At 40.3% G+C, this 17406-nt stretch overlaps 1 protein-coding gene across 3 annotated transcripts in view; it reads left to right on the forward strand.

The window, feature by feature from the left end:
- The first annotated feature begins 10656 nt into the window (after positions 1–10656).
- klhdc8a (kelch domain containing 8A) overlaps positions 10657–17406 on the forward strand; it is a 59603-nt gene continuing 52853 nt past the window's right edge. The window contains exons 1-2 of one of the 3 annotated variants that reach the window (XM_040003164.1): positions 10657–11479; positions 16804–16854. In XM_040003164.1, the coding sequence (XP_039859098.1) occupies positions 11200–11479; positions 16804–16854 (331 nt within the window). In that variant the 5' untranslated portion in view covers positions 10657–11199. The remainder of the gene's footprint in view (positions 11480–16803; positions 16855–17406) is intronic. The other 2 variants (XM_040003165.1, XM_040003168.1) reach the window with 2 other exon arrangements.

Genomic DNA, 17406 nt, shown 5'->3' on the forward strand with positions numbered 1-17406 from the left:
TTTAGCTTTTTATTTAAAGCAGTGCAAGACCTTTACAAACTTTTCTTTCTTACACTCCTCTCCGCTAGACTCCAACTAAGCGATGTAGCTGCATTACTGTAAAAGCCATGCAAAAAGCCTGTTACCTTTTGGAACCGGGCTGTCGGGAATTAAGTCATAATATTCAGTGCTGGCGTTGTACAATAAGGCCTGGCTTGCTTTTGGTGTTAGTTTCTCACACAGGGTTTGGATAGAGTTAACCCAAAGTCTCTGAGCCAACCAGTCGTCTTCTTCTACACCAATATGACCTGGTGTTGTATATGTGTGTATCATCATGTTGAATTAGAAGAGAGACTTTCCCAAAACTTCTGTATGTATGTGGAAAAGATATATATAAATCTTATAAAGTTTGTATCTGTCTTGTGTGAAACTTGTATGAAAAGCATACAAGAGTGAAAACAGATATAAGATCCCTTGAAAATTTATATAAATGAAACTTGTATGTTTTGGATACTTCCTAAAACAATATATGAAAGTAATGAGAAAGTGGCCACTTTCATGAGTAAATCATGTAAGCCTTATATGAGTCACTATATGAAGTAGGCCACATATGCAAGTCCTTTATAAGTATTTACTATTTCTTTTCCATATGGGTATGTTCGCTGTGGACCAGTCTTCATCTGACCAACTTTACACAAACACGGTCAAGGGCCAACATCTATATGGCATACACAAATATTTTATATAAATGCCACATCTATATATAATTGTACATTTGGCAGTTCAATTGAGCACTGAATGCAATGTCAGATTAGAATGGTGTGTAAAATACAACAAATGATAGCATAATGATGGTAGTGTCGGTTTGTATTAGGGGTGGGTTTTGATTATCGATTTATCGATCAAAATCGATTCTAGCTGGGATAACGTGATATCGATTCATTAAAATCCTGAATAGATTTTTAAATATAAATTTATTTTTGCCCAAAACGCCAGAATCTCAGGTTAAACCTCACAAAATTTCAACAACCACCAAACAGCTAAAACAGTAAATAAGAGCAGGAACACTGATCCTGCACAAAGACGTAAACACAAAGCGCGGACCCGCCGACGCATCAGAATTACTGAGATGTGGCCTTTCTCACCCGACAGCACGGAAGCCGACAGCTCGCTGATTCTGAAGCTGCAGGTTTTATCTCTCTCCAAACAATATTGATTGAACCAGCAGCAAAAGAAGATCCAAACTACGCTTCACATAAACATCGTCATGAATTCCCTCTGACTTTCGCTGTTTTGCTTCCACCACGATAAAATCACACTTCATGCAGAGCTCGCTGTCTCTCTCTCTCTCTCTCAGTGTACTTCAAGAACAGTCTCCCATCTAAAAATCTGTTTTCTGCATTATTCCCTTACTTATTATGCACAAGTCTACCGTTGTTTACAGCGCTGTCGGCCGCTGTTTTTTTCCCTTTTACTTACTTCCGAAAAGAAAGCCTCATTTCTGCCGTTCAATACGGAACAAATGAAAACTTTTTAAAATCATGCAGAATTGCAAAACACTTAGCTGTGTCTCTAATAAAACTTTGCTCTGCTTCACCTCAGCAGCATCAGGTAATGTTCATATGCTGATTAATGGTTTTCTTTCGTTTTTGATGTACTGCAGAATATTTTTATAAAATCCCAGGCCAGGAAAATCATCTTAATGTTTTTCTGTGTTTTATCTTCAGCTACTTTGACACAAAGGCATCTGCTGTGATGCTCACACCTTTGATAAAGTCTCACAAGTGTCAGCTTTCTTTTTATAGATACAAAAATATGGAAATGTACTGATGCATGATCTGAATTATAATATTTCTGACTGTCTGAGGCAAAATTTCCCCGATTAAAATCGAATGGAATGGAATCGTGGATCGAATCGATTCGGGACCCTGTGAATCGGAATCAAATTGATTCTAGAAATCAGTGACGATACCCTAACCCTAGTTTGTATGGTCCCTATCTCTCAAACAAAGCGGGGGGGGGGGGGGGGTGCTAGTATTGCAAAATACACCTGTTAACTTACTCTCATAAGCATTACTCTGTACACGTCTGTACTGATAAGCCTTTGTAAGTATGAAAACAGAAAGCACTTTTGCCCTCTTCAAAGTTATGCTACAGTAATCAACAACATCTTGTACCTCATGTGTTTGATCTAGTCAGTTTTAGAAATGTCGACCTGACAGATGATAAAACTGGTGCTAAGCAGCCAGTGGTCTGCACTCTTGTTGCAGCATCAGCCTAATTATCCAGACTCCATCAGTTGGTTTTGCACACTCTGCATGCCAACATGTGTTTCTATTCAGGAGTGTTCACAGCAATATTATGGTACCTACATCATATTGTAAAGCTCACAGCACACATTTTCTCTCACTTCCAGGTCTCTGTTTCTTTTTCTGTTCGGTTTTCTGACAGAGTAGCCTACATTCAAAATTCCAAATAATCCATATTTTATGCCACTGGTCCTTACTGGACAGTCTGAGCCTGAGCTTTTGGCACATGAACTCTTTCTGAATTCATTACTAAGATGTTTTCATTTTGTTAAAAATTTCTTTTAAAATGATTTTTAATGATTCAACAGGTGGTATAACAATGTATTACCAGCAGGGTGTGCTTAACCACTGTGAAAATTAACAAATGGGATTTCTGGTGAAACACTGTGCTGTGGATCAGTGACTTTGGTATTGTGTGTTTATTTGAACCAGTGATGAAATCATATTCTCTTGTAGTTTGATGGTTGCATCAGTGTGAAGTTCAGCATCTCCGCATCACTTGCTAGGCAAATATATAAAGCACCAAATTAAAGAAACAAAACAAAACAAAAACAATATGAATGATAAGAAACACACGTTTGGGTATAAAATAACACAGAAAAGCTTATAATCTACATCTTTAATTCATTATTTTGACATGTTAACATGCTGTGGTAGGTTCTAGACCAGGGGTGTGGAACTCCAGGCCTAAAGGGCCAGTGTCCTGCACCCTGGGTCAACACATCTGAATCAAATGATTAGCTTGACTTTTGGCTTCTGGAGAACTTCAAGACATGTTGAGGAGGTAATTTAGCCATTTGAATCAGCTGTGCTGGATCAAGGACACATCTAAAACCTGCAGGACACCGGCCCTCGAATGTGTTCCAGACATATACACCAATAAGGTATAACATTATGACCACCTGCCCTTGTTGAGATCAAAACAGCCCTGACCCAATGAACCACTTACTTCACTCCATCCCTGAAGGTGTGCTGTGGTATCTGGCACCAAGCTGTTCAGAGGAGTGTGTTGCCCAAAGTGTGTGTTGACCTTCTCTAATCAACCCCCATCTACAGCCCTGCTTGTTAGATCTTCACTGAGTTCCTTGGACTTTCCTATTATTCTGAGCATTGGTCAATCCAAGGAGTGATACCAGATGTAGTCGGTCATGGTCACCAAGTGAAACAGGCCTTTGTGCTGTCAAGTTAAAAGAGACTGTAGAACTTTGAGCAGCAATTATTTAAACAACTTAGGTGAGTGGTTTGATATATTTGAGCTTGTATGTATACTTTTTCTGTACAATCATTCCACTCTGGATAAAGGAACAGAAATCACTTAGCCCAAAATTATTATGATATTCATTGCCATGATGAATGCATATACATTTCTGACCACAGTTTTCTCCTGTCCAGGTGAACCCATCAGTTTGCTCATGGGAAGAGATTTAATCCAGTAATAGGATGAAACTGGAAAATTGTGATGCAGACGGGCACTGACAGTAACGGACAAATGGATCATTTTGCTGACTGAGGCTTCATCTTCTGAGCAGTAAGTTGAGCACTACACTGCGCAGTAGAGATTCTGCTACAAAACAGAGTTTTCTTTTATAAGTACACAATTGTTTTTCACAGTCTGAAAAAAAAAGCAATTTAGCCCCCCAATTACTGCTCCTGCTGACCTGGTATGAAACAAACCCCGCAGCAACATTATAACTCATACATGTGCCAAATACTATAAGCTGCAAGTTTTGCCAAGTAAAAACTGCTGGCTGTAGACAGTTTGACTCCCAGTTGAATTATAGATGTAGCAGCGGATTCCTTTCCCCAAGACCAGTGTTCTGCTCCAATGGAAACATCAGTGATGGGGAGTGACATGTCGACAAGCCAATTATGTGACTGGCCAGCTGTCATCAGCAACAGCATCTCCAAAGTCATCTCTGTCTCACTCACTGAGGCTTCAGAGAGCCTGAAAATGCAGCGCACTGACAGAGGACCACACAAATCCAAGGCTCTTAGATAATAATAATGCAGTTGAAAAGGCATGGTAAATGAGCTGCAAACTACACAGCCGCAACTGTGTGTGTGTGTGTATGTATGCATAGTGTGTGTGTGTGTGTGTGTGTGTGTGTGTGTGTGTGTGTGTGTGTGTGTGTGTGTGTGTGTGTGTGTGTCCAGACCTAAAAGAAAGAAAATGATGGTGCTGTATTCAGGCTAGGTCCCTGGAGGACAGGCAGCAGTGCTGACAGCGAATTGGTACCCATCTTCAATGCTGAATTTCTGGGGCATGGTCTTTCTGTCTGCCTTTTTAAAAAAAAAAAAAAGGTGGAGGGGGAGGAAAAAAAGGCGAAGGAGATAAAATAAGGGGTGCTTCATTTTCAAGAGGCACTGACAGTAACGAAAGCCGGACTGTCCATCTTTCTGTCACAGCCTGACGGACAGAATGTAGATTGTAGACTGATGAATGAAGATAACTGTGGCCTTCACTGCCCAGAGAGCAGCAACTAAAGAAATACTGTAACACAAAAAGAGTTGGAAGAGTCGTACCTTTTAAGTTAATTATCAACGCATGGGCAGTTTGTCTGAAACGATCATATCCCAGCTGATTATGCCACACATACTACAAGCATGCTGCCTGTTGCCTTTTTAGAGCACAGTATTTAAAACAGTGGTCACACATAGATATAAAAAGTGCAAACACAAGTTTTAATTACATTTATTAATAACTATTAATAACAGACTAATATGCACATCAAGTTGCAACCCTGTAACGCTGCAACTACAAAACCACAAACCAAACAGTAATCACCAGTCTCACACGCTTCTGTAGTCACGTGTGGGCAGACAGACGAGGCATCATGTCATCATCATCTCGTGGGAGTTTTCATTTAGCCCTCCAAGTTTTAAGTCATCATTAGTGAATCATTAGTGATACATGATTAGTGAATACCACTAACCCTAAACCTAAAATCTGTTTTGGTGCTTCCCAAAATATAGGGTGACTTTTAGTGCTACCACCTACAGTATGATGACTTAGACCAGAAGCTCTGCCTCTGGTCACATGAAAGGCTTTTATAACATCTGTCAACTGTTGGACATATTTGTAGTAAAATGGTTATGGCAGGTGAGGAAACAATATGAGCTAACATATAGTGTCAGATATAAGTTGTAAATGCAGTAAATGCACAGTTTCAATCGTCCTCTGGGATTAACATCAGCAGAAAAACTGCACACCAGGAGCTTCATGGCAGCTGTGAAGTGCTGTGTGTGCAGCCCAGTGTTTAAGTACATACAGGAAATCTGCTAAAGGTACAGAGGCTAAAGGATTACTGTTTAATTGTGTTATAGGGTTAGTGCTCACCTATTAGAGCACTTCGCTCTCTCACTGCAGGCCTACTTGTTGTTCCTAGAGTATTTAAAAGTAGAATGGGAGGCAGAGCCTTCAGTTTTCAGGCCCCTCTTCTGTGGAACCAGCTTCCAGTTTGGATTCGGGAGACAGACACTATCTCTACTTTCAAGACTAGGCTTAAAACTTTCCTTTTTGCTAAAGCATATAGTTAGGGCTGGACCAGGTGACCCTGAATCCTCCCTTAGTTATGCTGCAATAGGTGTAGGCTGCTGGGGGATTCCCATGATGCATTGAGTTTTTCCTTTTCAGTCACCTTTCTCACTCAACATGTGTTAATAGACCTCTCTGCTGAATCACACTTGTTATTCCACAGCATGTCTTTATCCTGTCTTCCTTCTCTCACCCCAACCGGTCGCAGCAGATGGCCCCGCCCCTCCCTGAGCCTGGCTCTGGGGTTATATGATTGTTGGGGTTTTTTTTTCTCTATATGTATTATTGTAGGGTCTACCTTACAATATAAAGCGCCTTGAGGCGACTCTTGTTGTGATTTGGCGCTGTATAAATAAAATTGAATTGAATCAAATTGAATTGAATTATAGCCTAGAAACATTCAAACACCATGTGAGAAGATTATGTATAAAAGCCAGAACCAGAGCTGCTTCTGCTCGGTGTGGTTTGTAAAGAACAAGCAGCAGTAAAAATTTTTATGTTTTTGCACTGAATAAGCCACTGCATAGAGCACATGATGTCAAACAAAGAACAACATGTTTTGAAGGACAAACGAGGTTGTTTGAAAAGGTTTCAGAATCCTTTTTAAATGCTGTGGTGGATGTGGCTCTATCTTAAAATCAGACAGAAAAGCTGTTTCATATAAACTATGACGTTTTTGGTCTTTATCTTATCTTTTTCCCTCCTTCCTTCCTTGGCTCCTTTTTGTTTGTACCATCTTTGTCTGTCAGTGCTAACCTTTGCACCACTGTGGCTCACACAAGACAAAATACATTAAAAGCTATTTATTTTCATTACAGACTCATTTCTTTGAACTTGGACGACCAGAAATGTGTCCATTTATCTCCCTTTTACCACTTGGGAATGCATACACACTTTTTAGCTTTCAAAAAAGGTATACTGCCATCACATAATTAGTTTGACTTCTAGCAGTGTAGACAGTAACCTTTCGTTCCTCTGGCTGTTGTGAATGCATGCTGTGTACTTATCGTGTTTTAGATAAAACTGCTTGCTAACAGCACATTTCAAACTTTTTCTCCATATTCTGATCGTGCTCTTGCTGTTGTTTAGAGTTTCAGCCCATGAAAGCTATGCAGCTGCCTTTAAGAGGCCACCAGGTGGAGGAGCAGCAAGCAGTGATGGTTTTTGTAATCAGTTTTAAGTCTCCTGTCTACTTGAAATGTCTTTCACAGTGTGGACCAATTTCAAATCCGCAGCTTGTACTGGACAGTGCAGCTGATGCTGTGAGGAGTCCCCCTGACAGGCCCCGTGAGGCCACTCTGTACTAAGGGCTACTGCTCATTGTCATATAAATGAAACTGCTGGCTGCTCACCTATCTTTTGATCCATTGTGGTCTTGGTTCATTTGCTCACGCAGCTGGGCATGACTCAAAGGGACTAAGCAGGTTTCTGTGTCACATGGATATGAATAAAACAAACATAAATTAAAACAGGAGCATGAAAAAAGGAAAAGCAAGAAATAGAAGGAAAAGTTAGAAACAGAGATTTTTTTATTAGACATTAGGCTGTACCACAGCATAAATAAAGCATTAACAATAGCGCTCTTCCATGAAAGTATTTTTAGTGAGCCCACATGTACACAGCCTCCATATTGTTTTGGTGAAGCTGCTGATCATAATGCATCAGGACAGGAGGTCTGTTCACAAAGGATAACACTGCTGCATGCTCACTGCTTTTTACAAATGTTTTCTAGTTACATGTCTGCAATTTTTAGTGATAACATAATTTTTGAAGACACTATATTAATTATAGAAAAAACAGGAAGTTCAAACATTCGTAATTCATCTCATGTTAAATTTGATTTCCTGTAACATACCTTAAAAAGGTATATTGTTGAAAATCACAAAAAGTGGCTCATGTCTACAGGGAAAAGAGTTTGGTCAGGGCTACTGTACATATTTGTACAACAGATAAAAACAAACAACTTTAATATTTTATTTTCCTGGGAGCATCAGCAGGTATGTGTGCGCTGGCTCCAACTGTACAAACACACTCTCACAGAACAGACTGTATAAAAGATGCATGTAGCATCCTGGTCCAGAGAGTGAAGCCACAAAACCTTAAACTTTCATTCTGTGTGATGACCAGTGTTGGTCAAGTTACTTGAAAAAAGTAATTAGTTACTAATTACTGATTAACTCTCAAAGAAAGTAATCCCAATACTTTACTGATTTCACTGACTTCAGTCTGACTGAAGAAGTCACTTGGATGAGTGACAAACGTTTCTCCCACAAAACGCTACGTCCAGATGAACAGAATCAACTTTTGGAGAATTAGTTACTTACTTTATTACTTTTTAAAAACATGATACACAACCTGAATACATAATAAAGCAACAGACCTTTCAGCCCAATTCTATTTTTCTGCATAATCCATCATATGAAATTGTTTTTATTAGTTTGAATCTTTTAACTTTATGCACATTGCATTAAGTAAAAATGTAATTTTATGCAACATTCTCTGACTTGAATAAATTGTTGAACATTGTTAAACTTATTTTCTGCATATTCCAGATTATAAACTAAAATTATGTTTTATGTTTACACTCACTCTTTCAAATAGATGCAAGTAAAATACAGCAAAAAATAAATAAAATCAAAGATTTAGCAGCACTAAGTCCTGTCTCTTAAATCTATTGTCACCTGTTTAGCAGGAGTGGGGCGGGTGGAGGTTTGCCCGGTGCCACAGCGGTCATGTCAGTGGGAGGATCCGGGGTCTTCTCTGTGAATGTCACATTCCCGTGGCAGCGTGCTCGGAGCTCGCTCAGATTTGAAGTTTAATTTTTCGCTGTAGAAAAAAGTTTTCTTCCCACACAGAGTGAACAGCAGACGCTGATGTTTTTGTCACTTTTTACAGAGTCAAACTCAAAGTAATGTCAGTACTTCCAAGCTTTAAATGCTGCACGGTCGTACTCTGTCCTGCACACCATATTATCCATTGTTGATCTGCACACGTCTGGTACCACAGACGTCGCACAAACAAAATTATGGTTTAGTAACACAGTAACGCAGCACGCTTACGGGAAAGTAACAGTAATCTAATCACTTGTTTTGCAATAGTAATACCTCATTTTACTCGTTACTTGAAAAAAGTAATCGGATTACACCAGCAACACATGACTTCTTCATTTTATAAAAGACCTGCGGGTGTACAGAAATTTATGAGAACATGACCCTCGACACCCTGGATAGTTAATCTGAAGAAACACTTGTCTTACGGATTTCAGTCAGTAGTTTTAAGTCTTATTAAGCACAGTATGATGTTCTTTTATATAAGATCTTGTTTATAGTCAAGGAGAAGGCTAAATCAGGGTATGGTGACTGGAGAGTCACCGTTTTTAATTTAAAACAATTACAAACTCATTTTTGCACTCTCTCAGATTCCTCCATCATCTGATGAAAAGGTTTTGTCTGTAGCTCTAAGTGAAATCTGTGGATAGCTAACTGATGCTGACCAACCCCTGCACCACATCCTGGACATCCAGCTAAACACGTCACCTGTAATATCCATTTGACCAAGATGCAAGATGGCAACAGTGAAAACTCTCAGCTCAAGGCTTCTCAACAGGGCTTCACTAGTTCCTGTGACACTAGAGTAAAAATAGGATGGTAACCTGCTTGTGACTAGGAAAAATTGGTGGTTGCCTGGTGACTGCTTTCATTTTTTTCACTAATTACAAGCATTTACAGAGACCAAATGTTGAGCATGCAACACTGTCAACCCTCTGGTGGGAGGCAACCATAGACAGTATTAAATTCTCCGGATGTGCTGTCCCCATCTTAGTAGCAGATAACACAGATGAGCAGTGGATCTAACTGTGAAACTGCATATTTATTGACTAATGACTTGTGATTGGCAAGTCATCAGCCAAAGAGCATGTGGTTTCATGCCACAGACAATTCTCAGACAATTCTTGAAACATAATATGACCAAGATTTAAGCATTTATTTATTTATTTTTTATTCAACTTGACCCAAAACAAATTACGGAGCCCATAAATTCATCAGGAAAGTGTTTTTATAGAGATAGAGACAGAAACTGTTTTTTCTATTCGACTACAGGAAAAAAAAAGCTTTTGCAACCACAGTGTTTGTCACAGCATCAGGTCTTTGACTGCACTGTTTGTAAAAAGGAATTTATATTTCAGATCTCTGAGGTTCTGGCTGGACTCTGAATGTAAGCAGTTAACGTGAATGTCTGTGTAACAGATTTGTGATTTTGGTATATTTATCAGTTAATTACTGTAATATCACAAACAGATTTAATGTAACTGCCAACTTGATCCCATTCAATCACAAACTGATTGCAGACCGAAAGGCGACTGAGTCATTCGCATTGCTGTTCTTTCGCCATCTCGATGCAGCAAGGTTACTTTGAAGTTGCCAACTGATTCAAACAGTTGCAGACCTCAACCTCCCATATGCTGTGCATGCTTTGTATTCTGGGATGCAGCAAGGTACTATATACATGAAAAGATCTGTTGGGCTAGCAAAAAGCCATGAAATGAACTTAAACTCTCCATGTTCTCTGATAGTTCAGAACACAACACCTTTTTCCTGTTTTCACTTTTACTCCTCCTGCCCCAGACACATCTGTCCCAAAAACCAGACTGAATTTCTAATGTAGTTTTAAGTGATGCATTTTGGTTTGCTTGGATTTCTCGCTGTGAAAAGAAACCAAATCACAGTAAAAACCGAATCAGACCAGACTAAACGAACTATAGGTGTGAAAACGCCTCAAGTACTGAAACTAACTCAGTATGAGCTAAGTATAGTGTGATAAATGTCAATACATTTGGCGCAATAAGATATTGTGACCCAACCTACAATCTTGTGTTGCATTTCTTTTATTATAACATCAATAGCAGCACAAAAGTGTAGCGCGTTGCTTCTAAGCCTATCTGAGTTGAGCAGAAGCTCAGCACACCTAAACAGAATGCAGCCATCATTCATTATTTTGATTCCAGCTCTGCATTTCCTGCTTTGATGTAAAATATCATAAGAAAAAAGATCAGCTAATGTTAGTCCGTCTGTGCAGGGCTATGTCTGCTCTAGAAAATAAGATCTAAGTATGCTTTAAGGAGATCAAATAGATATCAGTGAAACTGGAAACTGCATTTCCTAATTTCTAACAGCGCCACGTCCATAAAGTATTCAGACCATCTCCTCATCTCAGCTAATCTTCTGCTCCTGTCTATAAGAGATGCAATGTCTTTCTCTTCCACTTCAAACACTTCAAGTGTGTCAGTGGGCTCTCCTGTACCAAATATAGGTTAACACACATGCCCCCCCCCCTTTCGGATTATACCGTCACACGGAATGAATATGAACTTGTGCGATGAAAACTGGAGATGAATGCTTCATCTCTGACCCACATAATGGCGATATATCAGGCTGGGTAAACGGATCTGAGCCGTGTTACCGCCTGCTCCTCCGCTGTGAGCTCCCGGTGCGGTGGGAGCTTTTAGCGGCGCGCCTCGTCTCTCATCTTCCTCCGCCTGGACCTGACTCTCCTCTTCCATCCTCTCTTCCTCTTTCCATCTCGGTACCAGAGGGAGGAGAGGAGGGAAAAACTGAGGCGACACACGCCGGGAAAAGGGGCGACGGAAACGGGAAAAGTAAGTAGCTCCGGAGGGGGAAATGAATGGAAGCGTTATCGCTCTCCCTGATAGACGTGACTCCCGGCTCAGTTGGGAAGTAATGCTGGTACTTTAGCTAGCGCCGTTTCAGGACTCGTTCCATTATTCAGGCGACACGATGGAAACCTCGAGAAAGTTACCTGCTCTTAACTTCAGCTAGTGGCTGTGACTTGGGTATAAGTAGGCTAGCGCCTCCATAGTGTCCGGTAGGCTAACATAAAAACTATTTTAAGAGAACCTCACACATTCATTGTCCCTTGAGAGTAACTGTTGTGTTAACTGAGGTGCTTTTATGTCTTATACCAAACTTATTACTTCTTCCAAACCCTGACTTTACACATTGAAATATAGTTTCTTGTACATCCTTAAGCTAAAAAACAGCACTTGTCTAATGGTTGTTCAGAGATTTTAAGAAAGGGGAGATATTGGTGATATAGCACTAAAGAATAGCACAGAGTAACAGTGAATGAGAGTCCAATATTATTTAAAAAGTTATGTAGTGAAGCCATGGGCAGCAGAGTGGAAACCTGTGCTGTAAGGTGCACATTCATAAAACAATATACCCCAAGTCGCCAAGTTATTGGATAAACTTGGTTAGAACTGATGCAGGCTAAAGAAGAAGCGGTGGTTCAGAGGTGGTGGTGCCTGGTTTCTTTAGCATTTATGAACAGCCTGTTTACTTGTTGTCAAATGGGGCCAGTGTAAAAATATGTGGTACAAGCAGTCTGTGGGCTACTGTTGCTTGTGCTGCTGTTGGGCCATCAGCCAGTCGGAGAGAAGAGCAAAGTTATAACCTACAAAGGGGTGAAGAGAAACAAAGTGTTAAAAACAATGAAAAGTGTCCAGTGCAGTCACAGTGTGTTCGAACTGTATTTTTTTAAATCTTTGATGTGTTGTTTTGTGTGCTTCTCCCATTCCTGGTGAACTCTGCTGTTCCCTTCCCTGTTGTGGCCCACTTGTCAACCAGTCAGCGTTCGACAGCTGCACAGCATCATCCATGTTTAGCAAAGTGCAAAAATCAGAAAGTCCTTACTGTCCATGTATTTAGGAATACAATGAAATTTGAACTTCTGCTCCTATTTGCTGCAGTAAAATAAATAAACACATGTAAACATAACAAACAGTTTTCATATTACACATAATAATATGCATAATGCATGAAGTAGCATCAAGTACAAGATAAACATGCTAGATAAAAAATGGGAGTTATTTGGGGATTTTGAAGAACTGTACAGGAGCAGGTTTGCATCATTTGAAAACCCCTCTCCATAGACAAATACCTACTCAGACAGAGTTGCCATACACACACAGGCCTGCCAAGCTAAAGGTTATGAGGGTATGGACTGGGGATTCTTATAGATGACTATAACTAGTGGATGAAATGTTACTATACTAGTAGTGCACTTCTCTAATTAGTTTTAACCTAAAGCTGTACACTCAAACCTCCATCAAGGTATGGTCAATGTTGAGGTATTATTAGGTTCCCATAAAGTTGTAACTGACTTGGACTGTTTACCTGTTTTTTCAAAGTTCACTAGTTCTCTTTCCCCAAACTTTTTCCACAGTCTGTGAAATAATGATTGATGATGATGGATCCATTGTTACAGTCCTCATGACAGTGATGACAGTGAATATAACGACCTTCCAGGCCTTATCTCAAAAGGTCACTTACTCAATATTCACCACGCTTGTCTGTCTTCAGTCTGTCTAGGTTCAGGCTCAGCACAGATGTAAAGGAGGAAGAATGACATTTCTTTCTCTTCCCTTCTCCCCCAGGGAGATTGTCACTCTTCTATTTTACTCTTTGCTCCAAAGTTGGAAATTCTCAGCTCAGCTTACACTTACATAAATGTCGAAAAACCCCAGGAGAAACATTGGTCCCTTTGCTCAGTGTTAACTACTGTTTCAAGTCTAACAACTACCATGTCAATTGGTAGAAGACAATTTATTTAAAGAGTGATCACCCCTTGGTGGCCATTGAAGAGGCTGCAAGTTTAGGCTTGGTCACGCAGGTCACATGGGCCCAGAGACTAGCTGACGAACCCTGCCAACCCAGACACTAGGGAAAAATGTGTGTTCCTCGACTGGTTGGGAAGTAGTTGCTGGAGGTTACTGGTTGCTGCCAGGTAAAATCTGTTGCAAGAAAGGTGCTGCACCAAAGACCGTCTTGTAATTGCTTTGGTTGCGAGCAGATTACAGTGGTTGCCGATAGTTTGCGTAGAAGATGCCAACTTGTCTGCAAACACTCAAAAACTAACCACAGAGGTGTAGTGAATCTTGTATTGTGTATTGTATTGCAAACCTGAAACAGAGACTGTTCCTCGTCAAAGTACAAATGTGCTTTACTAAAGAAATCAGCACATTTCAACTTACAACTTTAAGTTTGAAGGGAAGCATTCTCAGTTTCCGGTTTGCGCAACCACTCCAGTCAATGACCAAAGCAATTGCAAGGTGGTTTTTGTTGCAGGACCTTATACCTTTTCGTGACCAATTTCAGCTATCAACTGCCAGCAACATCCTGCAACCACTTGCCAACCAGTTGCCCTTCACTTAGCTACAGCTTATTAAAGGTTAGGCCATTATTTTGTTACAATACCATTTTCAATCCCACAGTAAGACTTTGACCCCATCCTGTAACAAGAGAAACTATAGTAAAGAGATAATTTCTTCCAAAATTAACATAATTTTCAACTAATTCTTCCAATTATAAGTTAGATTTTAAAAAATAAGAAAGAAAATAGAACATTTCATTACACATCCTTAAGGTAAAATATATTTTATAATCTACTAATAAACTAAGAGTATACCAAACAACACAATACATTTATTTATTTATTGTAGAAGAACCCCAAAAGGTTGATTCTGTTCATCTGGATGTAGCGTTTCTAGCGGGAGAAACGTCTTGTCACTCATCCAAGTGACTTCTTCAGTCTCAGCTGACTGCTGGTTTCATCAACCTTATAAACAGTTTGGGGAAACCTGATTTCCCCATGGACATGATCAGTGATCTTTGATCAGTGTTTGTTAGTCAGTGGTCATGACAACCCATTGTTCATTCAGGGGGCTGGTTTTAGTCATTGTGCAAATGTACTGTTTATAAGGTTGGGGAAACCTGCAGTCAGCTGAGACTGAAGAAGTCACTTGGATGAGTGACGAAACGTTTCTCCCACTGAAAACGCTGCGTCCAGATGAACAGAATCAACCTTTTGGGATTAACTCACCTGGATGAGCATGTATTAAGATTAGGGATGGGTACCGGTGTCCGGTGCCATCATGGCACCGGTTCTGACATAAACGGTAGTAACCAGACCGAAAAGCAGCGCACATTTCGGTGCTTTATTTCGGTGCTTTTTTTCCTGAGCTGTGATACACTTCTAGCCAATAATTTTACGTTTCCGAGGGTAGTAGGCGGAGCCAGGTACGTACGTTCTGTTAGAGCAGAGCTACAGATTAAAAATGCCCAAGGCGAAGCGGTCAAAAGTCTGGCTGTACTTCACAGCAAAATATGCAAACTCAGCAGCCTGCAACAAGTGCTTTAAGCTGATACTGTGATACTGTCAAAGGAGGTAACTCCTCAAATCTGATGAAACACCTGGCGACGCATAGCGTTTTTTTTTAAAAGCCGAGAAATGCGCCGTATTTGATAGCTTGCTGCGAGACCTCACACCGAGCGCATCTACTGTGCGTGGGTTGCCTGTTATCTGACCCGGAGTTAGCAACATCCCCCAAAAAACCCCGAAGAGGAGAGTCCTGGCCCCTAGCCCTGCCAGTGTAGCAGAAATGATGACGGATGATGATGCAGCAGCAACAGCCGTTCTTCTCTGCGTGAGTAGCTTAATGTTGTTAGTGTGTAATTTACGTTAAGTAGGCTAACCACGTTATTACATTAATGCATGTAAAGTGAACTAGTAAACCTCATCATAGCTACATGCGGCTGTCTTCTTGTTTGATGGCAGATACTCCCTTCACCCTGGCCAAAAAGGCTAAAATGACCAAAGAAAAAGTGGAAAACAGTTAAACATGAGAGGTTTTTGGACAAAGTTTGTGTTTTTTCCATTGATTAAGCACTGCTTCCAGCCAAGAGTGATACCATATATGCCCCATAGCTGCAGAAAAGGCTAACATTGTTATCTTTTTACAAAAACCAGCTGAACATGAGAGGTTTTTGGACCAATTTTGTGTTCTCCATTCTTTAAGCACCGGTTTGAGCACCGTTTAAGCACCGGCACCGTTTCAAAAGTACCGATTTGGCACCGGTATCGGATAAAACCTAAACGATACCCATCCCTAATTAAGATACTGTCGAAGAAGAACATTATGGAAAAACTTGACTAAAATTGAGTTTTAGTTACACTAAAATAAACAAGTTTACTGCATTCTAAAACTGAAAATTTAAGGTTTATCATCTTATTAACATCTGCCTGCAACCTTTTTCTTATCCACCTGTCATGCTTCTCCCTGAATCTGCAGCCTTTTACTTCCTCAGCTCTGCTCTTCAGGCCTGAAACCCATCTGATTTCTGCTCTGCATTTTACTCTTTATTTGCTCAGCTTCTCCACACTCAGCTATGTTTTCCTTGCTGCTCCACAGAGCCAGAACCACACCACACCGCAGATTAAAGACACATGTACTTCGTGTGTCTTTAATCTGCTCTGTCACGGCTCAATGTTCCATCTGTGACCTGCAGTCCACTAGCTACTACGTTAGTGATAACTGATGACTAATTTTGCTATCGGATAATTGCTAATAGTTAAAAAACTAACTTAAATGTGTGCATCAGCCAGGTTAACATTTCTGATTACTGTTTAATACTTCAATGTTGTTGAAACCGGAGCTTTACTGACCTCTTTAAATTAATGCTACTGTGTTGTTCAGTGTTATGAATATTAACTACTCTGTGCCTGTCTGTGTGCAGCAGTGCTGTAAAGTTATGTGTCAGCTGGAGGAGGCAAAGATGGCACTGTTAGCATCAATATTGTTGCAAATGAAAATAGTAATTTGATATTAATTTTAGCATTGATTCACATTTGAGCATAGATTTTTTTTGACAACTCATCTGTAAGTGTCTATTGTAGCCAGCCAGGGACCAGTGAACTTAATCAATGGAAAGCCCATCACATGCCCAAATGGCCTGCAAATGGTCAGTCCACTTGCCTAACATGCTATTTTAATGGTCCCATGGTCCCTACTAAACAGACAAACGAGTTTGAGTTGGTGCAATCTTTGAACAGGTCATGAAATCTGAGGATTGTATAAGACAGTGAGGTGCAGAGTTTTAAAGTGCCAACTTCTTGACTTCACAGGTGAGGCTGAGAGATTACCCATAGCTTCCTCTGTGGGATTCCAAACTGAAGGTAGTGCCATTAGTTTTCTTCTAGTTGGAAGGCCTCACCTCCAACACCTCTGCTTTTCTTTCACTACACCTTCTCTTCCTGCTCGCATCTTTTCCTGTCTACACATGCATTGATTGGTTCCTTGTGTGCGCACACCCACATGCTCAGACACACACATAAATAGCATTTCAGCCAATTGTTGTGCATAGCTCGCAGTGGTGCATTATGTTAAATCAATGCCTGCCTCGCTGTAACACCAGCACACCCATTATTCGTAAGACAAACTAAGGACAGAGCTCCTTGCTATTGATGTTAGCAAGAAATTTACAACTGATAATACTGTGTGTGCACACATGTGTGCGTCAGTGTGTGTGTGTCAGTCAGTGAGTGCTGTTGGGATGATGAGCCATCATCCCAACAGCCTGACAAGGCAAATGGCACTTAAAAATATCAGTCTGGCAGTAGGTCTCCAAAGTCACAGTTTTGTTTGACAGCTGGTAGCACATGCTTTGGGTGATATGGTTGTGTTACAAAACACACAGTAAACATGTATGTCTATGCAGAGTGAACTAT

The sequence above is a fragment of the Simochromis diagramma genome, unplaced genomic scaffold (genome assembly GCF_900408965.1).
Source record: "Simochromis diagramma unplaced genomic scaffold, fSimDia1.1 OVJJ01000646.1, whole genome shotgun sequence".
Lineage (NCBI taxonomy): Eukaryota > Metazoa > Chordata > Actinopteri > Cichliformes > Cichlidae > Simochromis > Simochromis diagramma.